The sequence below is a fragment of the Pistacia vera genome, unplaced genomic scaffold (assembly GCF_008641045.1).
Source record: "Pistacia vera cultivar Batoury unplaced genomic scaffold, PisVer_v2 Contig524, whole genome shotgun sequence".
Lineage (NCBI taxonomy): Eukaryota > Viridiplantae > Streptophyta > Magnoliopsida > Sapindales > Anacardiaceae > Pistacia > Pistacia vera.
In genome coordinates this window covers 930147-949662 of record NW_022196362.1, presented here as the reverse complement: position 1 = coordinate 949662, position 19516 = coordinate 930147, and the positions used below count along the sequence as shown (strand labels likewise).

General features: G+C 33.3%; 1 protein-coding gene and 1 pseudogene across 1 annotated transcript; both read left to right on the top strand.

The window, feature by feature from the left end:
* Positions 1-5771: 5771 nt before the first annotated feature.
* LOC116106852 (receptor-like protein EIX1) lies at positions 5772-6944 on the top strand. The gene has a single exon (XM_031393158.1). It carries the CDS (start codon positions 5772-5774, stop codon positions 6942-6944), a length of 1173 nt encoding a protein of 390 aa, XP_031249018.1.
* A 1644-nt stretch (positions 6945-8588) lies between these two features.
* Positions 8589-18790, top strand: LOC116106851 (annotated as a pseudogene).
* Positions 18791-19516: the final 726 nt, after the last annotated feature.

Below are 19516 nucleotides of genomic sequence, written 5' to 3'. Positions count from 1 at the left end.
TTTATTTATTCCAAAATACTCCAATAAAATTACCAATTAAATCCCTAAAGACTTTTGATATATCTTCAAATACCCCTATAAAAATAACAGTACCCTCATAATTTTAAATATGTTCAAAAACCCCCCTAAGGACCTAAACCGGACCGTAGAAGCTACCGGTTTCACGTCCAACCGGTCCGACCGGCCGGTCTGGTCCGTTTTTTAAAACCAGTTCCATATGAGTGATTTTTAAACCTTTATTTCTATATTTTTTTATATAATTTTTTAGCACCAATTCTGTGGTGTTGCTTATGTGAGACATGTTTGGCTTTTTTGGTTTCTATAATCAAGTCCACATGTTTTGATCAGCGTTGAGGACTTGATCTAGATGTTCCAATAATGTAGACTGAAAATTCGTTTCCAGTTTTCAACAAATATTATTTTTACACTATCTTATTCATTTTATCCCTTTCCGTAGTAGAAGTTCAAATATGACAACAAATAGCAAGGAGTTTAGGATAAAATTCCTAGTTCTTCAATTTCACAATCTAAGACACTGATTTGCTAATTGAGAGCTATCTGCTTCGTATATATTTTATTCAGATATTTTTGCGTCTCATAATACCCTTTTGTTTTAGCTATAAATTACAGGTGAAATTGGTATTGAATACACCTTCAGGCTCGAAGGATTAATTGAGTTGCACAATCTGCCGAACATCCCAGGGTTACCAAAAAATAATATAAAAGGAGTTATGTGAATATAAAGGTTTCTCCTAAAGTGTTACTCAAGTGTGGCAGGTATGTCTGCTTGTTTTGGGCCTGTTCATCACTAAAATTTCGCCTAATTTCATGGTCTTGCCATCCTCATTGAACCGTGAACGTGTTTTTTGTAGTCTTCATTTATATCAAGAAAGCATTACTTTACATAACAGCAGTTACTGAGAAATTGCATGTAACTGAGAGTGTTTGATTTTCAGAATTGATTTGCATGGAAAGGAAAGAAATATGAATACAATAATAATTAGAGATACTCAAAAATGCCGAGCAAGCATAATTGTTATCATACGAATTTGTTGATAACATATAATTTCATACCAGAAAGTCACTTTTACTGGGAAAAAGAAAACCATGAACAAAAACTGCGTAAGATATCCAGCTCCAACTTAACGTTGGCCAGCTTGACTTTTTAATTTATTTTTTTTCAACTTGGAATTAACACTCTTTTTGGAAACCCCACAATACTTCCCACAAAGTACACATCACGGGTTGGATTTTGGATCTAAAACATAGGATAAACTTCTTGCAAGGTTGATCTGGGGATTAACTAGTTCAATAATATTGAGTCCCAATCTCATAATCTTCGTCGCAAATGTTAAAGACCCCATACAACCAAGTGTGATCCATTTTGTTATTTACCAATGATGAACTCCATATTAAAGTTATAAGAAAGTTGTGTATTAATTTGTGATCTAATAGTACTCTTAACTATTTCGTCTATTGACATTACTGAAACTGTTTATGGTAATGGAAAACACAATTGGTAACACTATTAATATTATTCATATATAAAGAAAGTTTAGATAACCATCCCATCCCTCTTTTATTTTGATTCCATTTTTCCAACGGATTATGCCAACCAACCCAAGGCTTTTGTCACAAGCTAGTCCAAAGATGGTGATTAACATTCCAAATATTTACACTTTATATGTATACCAATTACCACCCCACTCCCTATTTTGTGCAATGCATGGTTAATTTAAGGGGATACCATTCGATAACTTCTTCATTAATTGCAAAACTCTAACATTAGACCCATATGATCCCAAAGTTAATAGAACTCAATATCCTCACATAATATTAGTCTAGCTTTAAATATTATATTCTTCTTTCTATTGTGTCACTCTCCCTTCGATTTTTCCAAGGAACGAAATCATGTTATGCCAGCCAAAAGGCTTTTCTTCAAGTCAAAGAGAGGATATAGTAATTGAAAAATAATAACACCTATTGTTTGTCACTTAACAGTAAAACCCCTATTTTTGTGTCTGTTACTTACAACCTAATTTAGAATTGCACATAGTGACTGTTTGTAACTTAAGTTTTGAATTGGTTTTAGATTTGATGTTACCAAAATCAATTGCTAGTTGAATCCAAAAAAGGGATTTAACTCAGTTTAACCATCATCTTTGTTTATCGTCTACTTACTGCCTATCCGTTTTGTCTATATGTGGAATTTGCCTTTATTGGTACTCCGATCAGGTATCGATCATAAATGTGATTAATCAGTCCATGAAAAGATATCATAATTTAAAGATATTTGATAATATTTTTTTTATTTTTTTGCTGTTTTAAGATGACTGAATTACCTTTTGGTTACATTACAAATATAATATATATATTATATATATATATATAATATATTTTTATTTTTTTTTTTAAAAGTGAAACAGACATGATCGGGTATAGGGTTCTGTATTCTCTTACCCATTTATATTCTCAACCTGTTTGATCCATACCCATTCCCGTCTTTACCTTGGCCTGTACCTGCCCTTCTTCCAGGTCTAACTATGATCCCTTATTAAATCATAGTCCTTAATTTTTTTATTTATACTGTGTATCATAAGTTTTAGTTTATTCTTTTAATCAAACTCAAATTTATTCATAATCTGTGATTGCACTTAGTTTTTTTTTGTACAAAACTTTATATATATTATTTATATATTCATTTTAAATTTTCTAATGATTTTAAAAAAATTGAAGGAAAATAATATAGAATTAACATGATTTAATTAGTGTTAAATTTTCAACCAAATGGAATTTGATATCATTCACCATAATGTTCTCTAATAATAAACCAGTCGGATCACCAATACACGTTGTTTTTTTTTTTTTACTGTAGAAACGCTTATCCTTAGGCACAAATGTGTTACGATTGCCAAGAAAGTTCATTTTCCAAGTCTATTGTCAATTGATCCACAAAACAAGACTTTGTTGTTTAAACACGTTGATATACTACTTTATATATCAATGCAGTAACTGATAACATTGCATCATAACTGAGTATTTGATTTTGAGAATGTTTGACATGGAAATGAAAGAAATATGAATACAAATTAATATGAGGATACTCAAAACAACGAAGCAGCATTAATTATTATCACACAGAATTTTGTTGATAACAATACAATTTCTTCCAGATAGTCACATTTACTGGGAAGAAAGAAAGCTATGATACTAAAACCATGTAGAGGAGACAAGGCCCAACTTAACTATTTAATTTATTTTAAGAGCAATGATGCGCTTCATCTCTTCCCACAAACTTTTTCCTCCACATTTCCAAACTAGCAGTTCACATTGGTCAATCATATTTATTAGGTGGAACCCAATAGATCTATAAAACTGATCAATTATAATTTTCATGTTCAGTTGTAAGAAAAAAATTGTGAAAAAAAGGTGATGAATGTACATTTTCCTTATCTTAATTTCAATTGGAATTACACACATACTTTTTGGAAACCCCACAATGACTATCACAAGTACGCATCACGGGTTATTAAGAACTCAATATCTTCAATAATATTAGTCTGCTTAATAATATATATATCTTCTTTCTAATTATATCATCTCTCCTTTTTCATTTTCTAAAAGGAACGAATCATGTATGCCAGCAAAAAGGCTTTTGTTCAAGTCAAAAGGATATGATTATATTGATTGTACAAATATCTTACACTTCATATTTTCAAAAGTTTTAAATTTCATACTATTAATCGACCAACATTAGTTGTGATATCATTTCACACAGCAAAATTATGGAAATGAACCTTGCCAATTCTTATCATCGTGAATCATGCTCTACGTGCATAAGACGATCTGTTTAGAAAAATAGGAGAAGCTAAACATAAAATATATTTTATCAAACCACCACAAATCCCTTTTCCAAAGTTTGTGACCTGACCCAAGGCTCCGTTAGTGGAAAACCATGGCAATATGCATGCAGAAGTATGCGATGGTCTGCGGCTCTGAGCTAATTTTCGAGATAATATCTACTTCTAGTTGTTTATTCTGTTCCTTTTCCAAAAGAGTTGTGGATTCTGACGTTATAAGTTGCAGAGAAAGAGGAAAGAGAAGCTCTACTCTATTTAAACAGGGCCTGGTGGATTATTCTGGCATTCTCTCTTCTTGGGAAATGAAGATGATAAAAAAAATTGAAAAACACAACATAAAACCGTGTAAAAGAAAGTCCGAACGCAACATAACACCGGCAGCTTGACGATTTCACACTTTACTTTTTGGAATTAACACTTACTTTTTGGAACCCCACAATGACTACCCATAGTACACATCACGGGTTGGATTTTCTATCTAACTATGATCCCTTATTAGAATATAGTCGTTAAGTTTTTTTATTTTACCGTGTATCATAATGTTTAGTTTTATCTTTTATCAAACCCAAATATATTCATATAAATTGTGATTGCACTTAGTGTTTTTTTTTTTTTTTTAACAAAACTTTAATTATTATTGATAGATATTCATTTTAATTTTCTAGTGATTTTAAAAAATTAAGGAAAACAATATAGAATTGACATGATTTCATTAGTGTTAATTTTCAATCAAGAGGATTTGATATCATTCACATAACGTATCTCTAATTAATACAGTCGGATCGCCAACGTGTATCACATTGTGTTTTTTTTTTTTTTTTACTGTGGAAACTGCTTATCCTTAGGCAAAATGTTGTGTACCATTGAGCAAGAAGTTCATTTTCCAAGTCTATTGTCAATTGTCCCACAAAGCAGACTTTGTTGTTAAACAACTTGATAATTACTTTATATTCATGCAGAATTTTGTTGAATAACAGCACATTTCATTCCAGAAAGTCAACATTTTACTGAGAAGAAAGAAGCCATAAAATATAAAACCACAAAATCACATTTACTGGGGAAGAAAGAAAGCCATGAAACATAAAACCACGTAAGAGGAAGACATGTTTCCAACTTAACTTTTATTTATTTTAAGAGAATGTACACTCACAATCTCTCTTACACCCCGACATAATAACTCACAATTAGTCATTAAATTTAGGTGGAACCCAAATGAGACTAATTAGAACTGATCATTGTGTTTGCCACGTTAGAATATTAGAGTTTTGGTGAAGAGAGGTGGGTGTAACATTTTTTTTATTTTAATTTCAACTGAGAATTAACACATACTTTTTAGAAACTCCATAATGACTATCACACAAGCATGCATCATGGGTTTTAAGACTCAATATCCTCAATAATATTAAGTCTAGCTTAAAATAAATATTATATTCTTCTTTCTAATTATATTATCTCTCCTTTTCATTTTAACAAAAGGAACGAAATCAGTATGCCAGCAAAAAGCTTTTGTTCAAGTCAAAGGATATGATTATATTGATTGTACAAATATATTACACTTCATATTTTCAAAAGTTGAATTTTATACATTTATCCAACCAACAGAGTTGTGATATCATTCTCACACAGCAAAATGATGGAAATGAACGTTGCCAGATTACTTATGCATCGTGAATCATGCCTACGTGCATAGACGATCTGTTAGAAAATGAGAAGCTAAACAAAGATTAATACGATGACAATAAATAATTTTATCAAACACCCAAATCCCTATTCCAAAAGTTTGTGGACCTACCGAAACTCCGTTATGGAAAACACATGGCATATACTGCAGAAGTATGCAATGGGTCTGAGCTATTTTTCAAGAGATAATAGCTCATTGTTACGCAGTGCTTTTTTTATAGTGATATGATGATGGCTATGTCAGGTGGAAGGTTCCTTCAACATCTACTTCCAGCTGTTTTGATTCTGTTCCTTTTCCAGCAAAGAGTTGCGGATTCTGACGTTATAAGTTGCAGAGAAGAGGAAAGAGAACCGCTGCTTGTATTTAAACAGGGGCTGCTGGATAATGTTGGCATTCTCTCTTCTTGGGGAAGTGAAGATGATAAAAAAAATTGTTGTGAATGGGAAGGAATCCAATGTCTTCAAACCGGCCATGTGTACGGACTCGCACTTAACGGAAAAAATGCATCTAACGCGCCATTTGAAGGTACAATTAATGCGTCTTTACTTAAACTGCGTCATTTAAGCTATTTAGACCTCAGTTACAATAATTTTAGTTGGAGCCCAATCCCAGAGTTCATTGATTCCCTCACCCAATTGAGGCACCTTGATCTCTCTCACGCTGATTTGAAAGGACCAATTCCCCACAGGCTGGGAAACCTTTCAAGGCTACAACTTCTTGATCTTAGCGGTAATGATGGTTTATATAACGTTGGAAACATTGAGTGGCTTTCCCATCTTTCTTCTTTGAGATATCTTGACTTAAGTGGCAGCGATCTTCGTAAATCAAATGATTGGTTTCAAGCCATTAACAAGCTCCCATTCCTCACAGATTTAAGGGTAGTTTGGTGTAATCTTCCACAGATTATGCCTTGGGCTCCCCTAAAAGTCAATGCTACTGCATCATTTGTGAGCCTTGATCTAACTGGCAACAATGTAACCAATTCTATATACCCGTGGTTGTTCAATGTCAGTAGCAATCTTAACCGACTTTCCCTCAATTTTAACGTTTTACAAGGTTCAATTCCTGAAGCTTTCGGAAATTACATGGTTTCTCTAACCGATCTCTTTCTTCAGTCCAACGAACTAGAAGGTGGCTTTCCAAAGTCCATCGGAAATATGAGTTGTCTGCATACATTAGAGTTGTCTTCCAATAATCTGATAGGACAACTCTCTGGGTTCTTTCAAAATCTATCTGGTGGATGCACAGAGAAGAAGCTGGAGTTTTTGCATTTATTGGACAACAAAATCACGGGATCCGTGCCTGATTTTACAAGATTTTCATCCTTAAAAGAATTAGGACTTGGACAAAATCGGTTAAACGGAACCATTCACAAAAGCATCGGACAAATGTTTGAGCTTTGATCTTTAGATCTTGGTGACAACTCCTTGGAAGGTGTCATTTCTGAAGACTTTTTCTTAAATCTCTCTAAATTAGAGCATTTAGATTTATCTCGTAACTCTCTTGTTTTGGAAATTAGCGATGATTTGGTTCCTGATCATTTTCCACCAATTGGGTTCTTATATCTTGCCTCTTGCAAAATGGGGCCTCATTTTCCAAAATGGCTTCGAAACTTGCAAGCATATGGGGTTCTTGATATCTCGAATGCTGGAATCTCAGATACACTACCTGAATGGATTTGGGATCTCTTGAGTTCAGTACACTTTTTCAACATCTCATACAACCAAATCAAGGGCAATCTCCCAGATTTTTCTTTACTAGGTCCGAGTGTATATCTCCAATTAGACATGAGCTCAAACTATCTTGAGGGACCAATTTTGTCGCTACCGGAGGGATCTTACATTAATCTTTCTGGAAATAAGTTTTCAGGATCAAGTTCTTTCTTATGTTCTGATCATGTCGAATATTTGATCTATCTTGATCTCTCTAATAACCTACTCTCAGGAATGCTTCCGAATTGTTGGATAGAACTTGAAGAGTTGGTTGTTCTTAATTTGGCAAATAATGGCTTCTCCGGAAAAATTCCACCCTCGATGGGCTCCCTACATAATATTCAAACATTGAGATTGAGCAATAACAACTTCTTTGGAGAGTTACCAAATTTGAGCAATTGCACCCAGTTGAGAATTTTAGATCTTCAGGATAATGCATTTGAACGAAATAGAGAAGCAACAGGAACAAAATAATAATAGTTAAACAAAACAAACAGTAAACAAAGAATGTAATACGCGCGATTTACCTTGGTTCACCCAATGTAGGCTACGTCCAGCTGAGTCAATATTATTGCAATATGCCTCACCTCTCTCGTTTACAATGAATGAATTGTTCTCACACCCATAACAAGAGAAAAGTATGTTTATATACTAGGTTTAAGAGATTAAACCTAGTTTTACAAGAATTCCTATTCCTAAGCCCAACCCAAAAAGGAATTAATAACTTAAAAGGAATCCTACAGCGGTTATACATGGAAAAGCCCAAAACCGCCTACGGGCTCGGGGGCNCTGGCTGTCTGGCAGCAGCTATTATGTATCTGAGATGACATTCTCTCCAGCTAATTATGCAGTTCATATTATGTAATGTTAGACTTGTTTGTTATGGAAAATAAAGAAAATGAGATTGTTATCATCTTTTAAGATCAATGAATTCCAGTAATTACTCTTCAAATACGTTATTGTAGCAGAGTTTTTGTATTTATTTTATATTTAATTCAAATTAACAAAACATTTTTTTTTTTTTTTTTAGAATGAAAAATCTTTTTTAGTTAAACAAATATATTCGAAAAACTCTTTGAAGAATCACTTGACAAAATTTTTGCCATAGAACACTCTTTTACAACATCTACTTTAATGTGAAAACATCTTCTACAATCAAATTGGTTCCCTCAGCAAATTGACATACCTTTGTCTCCATCAATTAAATTGGAGCCACAAGAGCCCTATCTCCACTTTCGTTACAGTCTCACCTCAGATCTGCTTTCTCCACCTCTTCGAGTATAGCCAATCAGTTCTCATTTCTTCCAAAACCTTAACAGTTGTTCACAAGTAAATATGGACATGGAAGGCTTATCTGCGATCTGCGCCGGTCTCGGTATGGTTGAAGAGGACGAACGAGACGATCGGATTAGGTACTACAAGGGCGAGTACTGTTTAGGCAAGATTCGTCAAAAGAAAAAAAAAAATTGAAAACATGATTTATCAATTTACATTTAGAGTAATTTGATTTTCCCAAATTTTAGATAATTTAAAGCATTGGCTGATATTCTTGAAGCGTGACAATCCACAAACGCGAGAAGTGTTTAAGCAAGTATGTAAATGGAACATTGTATCTTAAGATTTGATACCGATTATTGAACACTGTCAAGATGATCTTAATTTGGTCTTAAATGCAGGTGATTGCTGTTAATTTGTTTTTGTTTATAATTTATTCAGATGAACTAGTAATGGTAATTTTCTTCCTTGGCATTTTGCAGTGAGGGTTTTGGTCTTTTTGACTATGCCGGTTGAACCTTTATTCAATGATATCCTCGACAGATAGAGTATCTATGGGGTCTGAAGTCTTCAATTACTTGTAGTGACACAATCCCGGTGATTGTATCACTTCTTGAGGGTCCCCTAGAAGAGTTGGAATGGTAAGCTTAGAATTTGGATTTGTGACGGAATTGACAAATTATTACCAATTTTGTTGTTAAATAGCGACTAATGCTCATCATGTCTCTGCTTATATGTTTAATTTTGGTGAATTATGTTGATTTGTTTTATCTGTTGTGATTATTATTGTTAATGAATAGTTATAAATGTATACAGTGAAGCATTCATGGAGGATGACTGGAAGTTGGTAAACTTAGTTCTGACTTTATTCCGCAATGTTCATGCTGTCTAAGATATTCCACAGCAGCAGAAGGCTGGGGCTTATGCTAGTCAATTCATATCCTTGAGAGATGGATTTCTGGAATTTTTGTTCAATGAGAATGTGAAGGACATAATTCTTGTGATAACTCTGCATGTTGATGGTTCTTTTGGCTATTTCGACAGGATCTCTTGCTTTTACTGGAAATTTTTCATTACATATTTATGGGTCAAGATCCCGAATTCGTTGCCTCTGCAGCTCTGCTCATCATAAGGGTTCCAAGGTGGACTACTTTATGTCTCTCTTTAACTTTTTGGCAAACGGGGAAGGTTAGACTGAATTAGCTAAAATACCTTGAATAGAGTAGTGATCAATTGGGAAGAAAACAGAACCTTTTAAATGTGTTTATGAAAGTTTTAAAATGAAACTAGAAACATGATTTGGTGTTCACAAGTTCAAAGTATATATTTGATAACAATATTTTGAAAATTGAAATAGTGAAATGCTTTTCATCAACTGTTTAAAAAAGAGTACATCAGTGAAAATGGATTCATTTTTTACTAAAAAATAACTGTAAAATATTAAAAGCATCTAAACAATGTCTTCGATCTCCTTTAAAAAAATCTGTTAAATGGATTAAAATTTCTGAATAGGTTTTTGTAAAACAACTATTATTAAGTTTTCTCTAATTTTGTATTTGAAAATTGAAAATTAAAAGTACTCTAGGAGCATTTCTATTAGACTTATTGAAATTTGCCATGAATAGATTGAGAATTTTTTTATTTTTGTTTTGAACTTTTGGAATTACTTGAGCTATGAAGCTTCTGTTCATCGACGTGACCATTGATGTATTTACTCAATTGATTGGCTTTGTAAGTCTAATATTTGGTTCTAATGACTTTTTACGCATAGATTGGTGAAGACACGAAGAATTCTCTTGATCGTCTCAAATCACTAATAGCAGAGTAAGAAGAGAAAAGAAGGCTTTCAAGACTACACCAGAAAATGGTTCGTCATTCACAGTTTAGTGGAAAATTTACAAGGCTTGCCGTGGTATGAAATTTCACTTATTACCGATGTTTATGAAGAATTCTGTACAGAATTTACTTACATTAGCAATTTTTCTTTTAAAAGGATGGTCCTAAAGCAGTGATCAAGGGGAACCCCGCTTTTGCTTCTCAGAACCCTGTGCTTAAACCTCATAAAGGTGGTAAAGGTGTAAGTAATAAGATTGTGTGGGACCATGAAAGCTGAACTTCGACAAACGATACTATTTTAGGGTTGCTCCAGGATCTTGTGGACCAGTTTCTATCAGGGCATTACAATGGTATCTATTGGGAATCTCTGTGCTTATATTCTTACACTTTTTTCTTCTCCATGGTGTTATTGCTAATATTCAGATCTAAACCAAATGTGTATCAGTTTTGATGCAATCAATCCGTGAGGATATTGAAAAGGAGCATCAAGCAATACGGACCAGTGATATTATTATTTTCTTTTGAGTTGCTAAGTTCATTACTTCATTTCAATATCACAAGATTGTTTGTTCTAAGGTGAGGGAGAAGGGTACTATATTTCTAGTTTTTGCATCTTCTAAGCTGAGGAGGATTCACTGTAGTTTTGTTGACTTGATTTGAATGTTAGTGAAAGTTGAAAATGAATCTGTGACCTTGATCCCAAGATGTGCTCTCATTTTATTTTCTTCTTTCTATGACTAATTGTCCTTGAAAAGCTTAGTTGGCTTTTTAATTATAGTTAGTGTTCATTCAATAACTGTTGGTGTGAATATTTTTTATTTAACAGCTCAATGCAGAAAGAGACACGTCTGAAGCTTCCACTACAGAATGTGCTGACAACACTTTGTTTAAAGGCAACATCTGTGGACCTATTGCATCTACAATGGGCTAATCATTGTTTCAATTGGTCATTTCAAGATGGCGTAGTGCATCTGATGGCTCGAAGGAAACAAAAAACTATAAGTTTCTATCTGCCGCGGGTTCTCTTATGAAAAATATGGTGATATATACTTCCTGGTTGACTAAAGTTATTAATCCTTGCATCTCTATGTTCCTTGTCCTTGCTTTACAAAACATTCTTGATGTCAATCATGCTCCCATATATGGCTTTTTTTTGACTTTGAATGTGCGCTAAAAGTATTTAAAATTTCTGCATGATTTTACCTTCCGAGGTAGAGTTGTTACTTGATAGTAGATTAGATTTAACGCCTTATATTTTTAACTGTTTGAATTCTTTTGCATGCATTTTTCCTATTGATCGTTGTTATGTGAACAAAGGAATTTGTATAAAATGAATTTTTCATTTTTCATTTCCTATATTTTGAAACATTTCCACAGATAGCTTTTGTTATATATTCAGAACTTGTGTAAGAGAAGTTTACGCAAGTTCTGGATAAAATGATGATGCTCTTTGTTTATTTCATATATTAAGAAGTGATCTTTTGAAGTTTCATCGTATTATAGAATTCTGATCTAGCATCCAGCATTCTATACATGAAATTTCTAGAATGAAAATTCTTGAGCAGGCATACGGTAGTTACCATTGTTAATTTTTCTTTAATGTATTTTAGATGAATAATGACTGCATATATGTAATTGTTTTTTCAAGCTATTAAGAAGTGGAAAAAAGCATTAGTTGTTACATACAAAAAAACTTGCTGTCAATAGATATCTTCCTTCTCACTAGCCTAACAGGTTTTTAGAAAAACCTGGTGTAGTTGAACCTTTTCATTTGTCACAAGTTCAAAAAGACTGTGTTAAAAGTTGGCAAAGTGAAGTTTCACTTATTGCACATTTGTACATTGTGCATATTGCCGTAAGTTTATGTGGTGAGAATGTTGAACATCGATCAATCTTCTGTATATAGCATCCTGCACCTTATAATGCCTTTATAAATATAAGTATAGTTTCATATATGTGCTTGCCAATGCAAAATGTTCAATGTAAATATTCTGTGTTTCAATTTGTGTCTCTGTGCAAGAAAGACACAGATTGTAGCATTGACGAGATTTAAGTAAATAGAAGAGAGAATTTTTCTTATATTGCAGTTGGTAATAAAAATACAACCTCAAGGTTAACTGTTCACAACCCTTTTGAAAATGGGGTGGATTTGCTTGTGGATTCTCAAATCTGTAACTTGAAGTTTCAATTGCAATATTACATTCTTAACATGAATTTATCATGCCCATGTTGATGGACTTCTATTTTAACTTCAAAAATTCTTATGCAAGTCACACTTTGGCACTGGCTTTCTTTCATGTAGATTCACATGTTAGATTTGGTGCTTAAGGCATTGCCAGAAGATTTTAAGGAGGCACAAACCAGCCCGCGTCCTTCTTTACAAATTATTTTATCATCAGACTGAACAAGGGATGACTCAGTTTCTCTTGAACCTAATCAAGGTGTTTGACACTCACAAACAACCCAAAAGGTTTCCCCTTCAAGCTTTTAAATTCCTTTTGCTGACTTTGTCTTATAACATGAAATTATTAGTTAATGTGAACTCGGTATTGCAGAATTATAATGGGATAAATGATCATGTTGCACAAGTCTTCCACGTCCTTTTCTTTTCTATTTTCCTATTTAATATTTGATTCTAAACATTTCAGTTAGGACACTTATTATAAATTCCTAGTAATGGTGTACAAGTCCACGTGTTGTGTGCAAAAAACCATATACTTGGTGATGCATGTCTAGAAAATTTGTCAAAATCAAATGTATGGTCTCTGATGCTATGTTTGTTGTTCTTCTTTCCAGTGATCTTGCAGATTTAGTAGAAATGATACATGTACTTGCACGACTGATGAGAATCTTCAATCACGTGGTGTGTTAAGGGTATGTTTCTTATTTGCAGAGTGATTAGGTTGGAAAACATGTTAATTGTGGTTATCTTAGGTTGTAGCATCTTATGGAACATCTCAATAATAAAGTGTTATTGTAACACCAGACATATTACTCCTACGTAGCTAAAAAATTCTGGAACATAGGGGATCTTGATTAACTAGATAGTTGAAAGTTCTGAATGTTTTATTATGTGAAGTCCTCTGCGTGTCATATTTTGCATTTTTATTGCTAGTTGAGTGTTGTGAACTTTTTATTTGTGTAGCCCTCTTTTTATGTGTGTAATAGTTCATAATATTTCTTCTTCGGTTTTGGTATTTAGTGCAACATGCCTTTCTTTTCTGCCGCAATAATGCAACAAAAAATGGTCGTTTTGTGATTTAGGTTTCTAGAAAATAAAGGAAGGGGAGAAAAAAGGAGATTGCAAAGGGCAATAAGGAATCTGGAAATGAATTAATTGAGGATCATGCTACCATTCAGAATGAGGACTGCATCTCAAATGGTGAACCTCTGGCAGATAGTTGCGTGTCACAGACGGGAAACCCAGAAAATGCAACTTCTGCTGCAAAAGAAGACATGGACATCCCTGCTAAAATTGATAAGCCCGAAATGTTGATGCCGGACATAGAGAATCCTGAAGTCAATCTGTTGCAGACAAATAACAGAGAGTCTGATCAAGCTGATGATCATCTTTTTGCAGTCCTGGTGATTCTTCTGATGTTGAGCAGTCAGTAGCAACTAATGAAATTGATTTTAAGGTTTCTACTTTCCCTTCAGCTTTTGCAAATTGCAACATCATTCAAAAACTGTGCTGGTTGCTGAAGTTTTATGAGAGCAATTCCAACCGTACCAATCATTGCATAATTTGCATGTTGCGGCGCATCACTGATGACCCGGAGCTCTCTCCAATGCTATATCAGGTTAAGATTTGACGCACTATTGTTAGACGCTATGAACAGTGACATCAGTTAATCAAGAGGCTATGATTAAAGTTTTATTTGAACGGTGAGGATAAATAAATTTCTTTTACTCATCCAGATCTCCTATCCCTGATGTGAGTCCCAAGATCTCTTGTTCAACTGTTTGAGATCTTACTGGTTTAACTAGTTAGTATCCCCAAAAACTAATTTCTTCCAAAGTGCAATTTTTGAATTGATTGTGTTAATTCACTTATTTGCTTTTTTACAGCTTAAAATTGGTATTTGTCCACTGGGTAATTCTTAAACAATTGGGTAGGGTGGCATTATAACCATCCTCGTTTATGTCTTAAACATATCTCAAACGAATCACTGTCAGCTTAGGGGTTAACTTCATTATATGTTAAAGAAATAATTAATTGTATACGTGTAGGAGCGGATACTGGTTTATAGGATTTTAGCATGCTGGGCGAAAACCTGTGATGTAAAGTTTGATTGTTTAATGTTTTGTAAATGCTTTCTTGTATGTACATAAAAGGAATTTCCAATACAAATCTTGTTAATTTGCATTCAAAGATCCTATTACTCTCTCTATGAATTTGCCTCCATGTGAGCCAACTTAATTTTAGTTACAGCTATGTAAGCTTGCCGTTGGAAGGTAAAATCACTACCAATGCTTCTTTGCTTAAAATGTGCGTCATTTAAGTTTTAAGCCTCAGTTAGCATATTTTAGTGGGAGCCAAGCCGCTGAGGTTATGGTTCCCTAAGCAAATTGAGCTACCTGATTTTCACATTCTTTAAGGTCTTTGTTCATCTTCATTAATAAACCTAACCCAGTATTGTTAAATGATCATCAATTAAATACCGAAATTCGACTTTCATATGATAAATGTAAACCTTTTAATATACACATTAATGTATGAACTTACGCATCGTATATGGACATGTTATAGCAGCCTATAGAAAAACAAATTCGTTTTTGTGTACGTCTGTTGACCTGATAGAAGACTTCGTTGTTGAAAAACACATGGGAATTATGTTAGAGTTGAAAGAGATTGGCAAGAGTGGCAAGAAAAGAGACAAAGGTTGCCAGAGTATGCTTGAAGGAAAGAAGAAATTGTAAATAAGTTTTTTGTATATTATTTTCTGATATGTACTTTGTCCTATTTATACAAAGATACAAATGTAAGTACATGGCAATACAATGAATACATAATTACATGAAATCAGGAAAACAGATAATTCGTAATTGCACAAATCAAGCCATAATCATAGTAATTCTAGAATCATGCCATGATCGCAACACTCTGGAATTAAGGTGCAATTACTGTATTCCATCAGATTAACTACTTTAGTGCAAATTATATAGGTATACAATACATCACTACAAAATTAAATAAAGAGGTCATTTCGAAAGAGAATGTTTTGATTAAAAATGTCTTTAATACATTTTTGTAGACAGTTCCATACAATAGCGTCTTCTATTTTATAGTAAAATGATTTTTTTTTTTAAATTTTATTTATGTAATTAATATATTAAATATTTTTCATGTTAAGAATTAAATTAACTATTTATATTATGAAAAGATTAAAAGAAGACGTTTTTTAAATGTTTTACAACATTTAAAAACACTTAAATAGAAAACGTTTTTGCTTTATTCAAAACGTTCTTTAGTTATTAAGGATGGTAAAGCAAAAACGTTCTTTATTTATTAAGGATAAACCATCCCTAATTATTTTTTTTTTTTTAAAGTAATGGTAGTATTTGCAGAAATATCAGCCGCAAATCAATATTTATCCTTTTATTTTTAGGTGGTACTAATTGATAATTTTTGAAGATATGATGGGCATTCTATATTAATTATGTGTTTTATAAATTTGCTACGCTGTGATAATTTAAAATTTTAATCAAAACAAATGATATACTAGATCCACCCTTCAAGATCCTTTTGTTCTGAACTTAATGGATAAAGTAATACAAATAAATGATAATAATAAGAGTTAACGGCTTTTTCCCACTCGAACAATGCCTCAGTGACCTTAAACCTTTTCCTCTCATAAACTTTAAAATACTACTGTAGACGTAAAAATCTACCTGTACGGAAGGGGGGTCTGATCCCTGAGGTCAAGGCCACTAGCGATCCGCTGCACCTACACACGTAGAGAAACACGCGCGTGAAGCGAACGGGAAACACCGGGGTGGTGTTTGCCGTAGGCACTCCGACGCTCAAGTCAGTAAGGCTGAAATGGNAAGAAAGAGAAGACTTTTTCTCAGTGAAGAGTGGAACATGAAAATCTCGGAAATCTATGAAAAGTAGGTTTTGCTTCAAGTCTATCTTTTACCATGGAAGGCATTTTCCTAAAAAATTATCTCAGTACCATATATATATATATATATTTTAAAATCACCACTGGTCATATTTTACATTAATGAGTTGATCGTGTGATTGTTTTTTATCTCACTCCTAAGGTTAAGATATGCTTATATTTTGTCATATTCTTACTTTAATAATAGTTTAGTAATTTCACAGTTTGTCTGTACTGCATCCGTTTTGATAATTATGGTTGTTGTAGATTCAAAGATGATCGGAACTGTAGTCATCTTATAGCAGAATCCCTAGACGCTGATGGTAAAGTTTCAGCTGCTCAAGTTTCCAACAAGCTTAAGCAACTAGGATTTAAAGTTCCATCAAAGAAAAGGGTGCGCCATACTGGTGATACTTTTACTGCTGGTCCTGATGAACCTGGAGAAGAACAAAAAGCTGTTGAAACCGAAAATAATGTTCACAACTCCAATGACCGAGAAGGAAGTCTTCTGAGGCAACCCTTGTCAGTACTTTACTAATTTCTCAATGTTTTATATCATCTTATATGAGTTGCCAAGATACTGTTCTTTTAGTGTAAGAATGAGACACACTTGAAGTGAAGTTATGGATTTGGAAGAACATATTTCATAGTGAAATCCTAGATAATGGATTTTTGCATTTTATTAATGTTTTAATTGTTTTGACAGGAACACTAGAAAAAGAGTGCGTGCCTTCAACAGTGATCAAGAGGCTATGATTAAAGTTTTATTTGAACGGTGAGGATAAACTAACTTTCTTTTACTCATACAGGCCTCCTATCCTTGATGTGAGTCCCAAGATCTTTTGTTCAACTGTTCAAAATCTTACTGGCTTAACTAGTTAGTATCCACATAAACTGATTTCTTCTTTGTCCACTGGGTAATCCTTAAACAATTGGGTAGGTTGGCACTATAACCATCCTCATTTATGTCTTAAATATACCTCAAAAGAATCACTCTCAGCTCGGGGGTTAACTTTATTATATGTTAAAGAAATAATTAATTTGGGCATTTTCACTTGATAGGTACAAAGATCACAAGAGGTGTAGCTATATGATTGCAAATGCATTGGATGGTGAGAAAAAGTTCACCGCTGCCCAGGTCTCCCGTAAACTCAAGCAACTTGGTTTGCGTCCTCAACAGAAGAGGTCTGAAGCCCAAATGCACTTGAGAGATGAAGAACTCAATGACTCTTCTATTGTTGAAGCACATGATTTGGACAAAGAAACATTGCTATCACTCAGGAATAGGTAGTTAGATATTCATATTTTTGAATATCAAGGCGTTTTTGAGTATTGGCTTTTGATCTTATGCTAACCATGTTGCTCATTTGGATCAGTTTTCGGTGGTCTTAGATTTCCAGCATGCATTTGCTTTTAGATATTTGGTAGATGGTGATATATGAGTTTGGAATTTTGACATAACTGGTAGACTTACAAGTCACCACTTTCATGTTTTCTTAGTCTTGTCCCAACCTTATCATACTGTAGTTTTTCTTTGAGCTTCTTTCCATTCATTCCATTTGGAGTCAAGTCTTTTATTGCGTGAAAGTCCATTAGTTTCTTATCTTCTAGTTGCATCTAAAATTAAATATACGGCTTTCATCTGCAGTGTGTTTAAATTGAGGTGTATGGTCTGGTAGAAGTTAGGAATACTTCTTTGTTAAACGTGATACCATATGGTCATTACATCCGAGGTATTATGAATGCATTTATTTATGATTTATGATTTTTTATCTTATTGTTCATCTATCTATGCATCAATTTTCAGCTCCATTAACTGTGAACATGTTTCTTTTCAGACTGCTTGCATTTAGTACAATTGAGAATACATTATATTACATTCACCTTACAGATTTCTCTTCTTAATGGTCTAATGCTATTTTGCAGAACTTTCTCTTATAATATAATCAATCATGTAATGCTCAGAAACACCTATTCTTTGTGTTCAGATTCTTTTTTGAAATTTAGTGGGCATATATTTAGCAAAATCCATAATGGAAGTATTTATTCATTTATATGTGTGTTTATATGTCCATGTATTCAAGGCATTTTTAATTCATTGTATGAAATTCACTTCCAAATAGTGGTAGAGTTTTGATGTTGCAAAGCATAGGAGACTTGAAGTTCATTTATCTAATTAATCTTTGTACTTTTAGGCACAAAAGCAAAGTAAGCAATGATTGTGGCGGCGGGTTGTTTGTTGAGGGATCGCAAGAAACAGATACGCAAGGAAAACTATCAGATGATTCTGATGATGAAACCTTAAACTCTGTTTTCAAGTAAGTTGTTCTCTCTCTCTCTTTCACTCAATCTATTGTTAGATTAATGGAGCTATATATGTAACTATGGTGGTAAGTTTTTTCATGTTTTGTAAAATCCATAATGCAAGTAAGTTTTTCATGTGTGTTTATATTTCCAAGTATTTAAGGCATATTTTATTCATTGTATGAAATTACTTTCACATAGTGGTAGAGTTTCTGATGTTGCAAAGCATAGGACTCATTATGTAATTAACCTTTGAACATTTAGGCGTAAATGCCATGATGGTGGCAGCGAGTTGTTTGGTGAGGGATTGCAAGGAAATCTGTCAGATGATTCTGATGATAAAACCTTAAGCTCTGTTTTCAAGTATGTTGTTCTCTCTCTCTGTCACCAAATCTATTATTAGATTAATGGGGCTATATTAGGTAATTATTGTGTTTATTTTTTTTCAGTTTTCTTCTCTTTTCTATTTCAATAAAATTTTTAGCCATTAATGGGTATATAATTATTTACTGTTTTGTTGATAAAACATGACTCAACATCGAACAAAATAAACTGCGGAAACTGCTTATCCTTAGTTCATTTTTTTACTTGATTTATGTATTGTTATGATATTATCAATGGTACATCTGCAGATTTTTTTTTTTTTTTTTTTTTTCATTTTTTATCATTGTTCTTCTAGGTTACAGTGTTCGTATCATTGATGATAATGAAATGCACGAGTTCATAAATGCAAGTCTTCTTAAC

Excerpts from the sequence above, each read along its gene's own strand:
- LOC116106852 (XM_031393158.1), top strand. The coding sequence starts at position 5,772 with ATGGCTATGTCAGGTGGAAGGTTCCTTCAACATCTACTTCCAGCTGTT.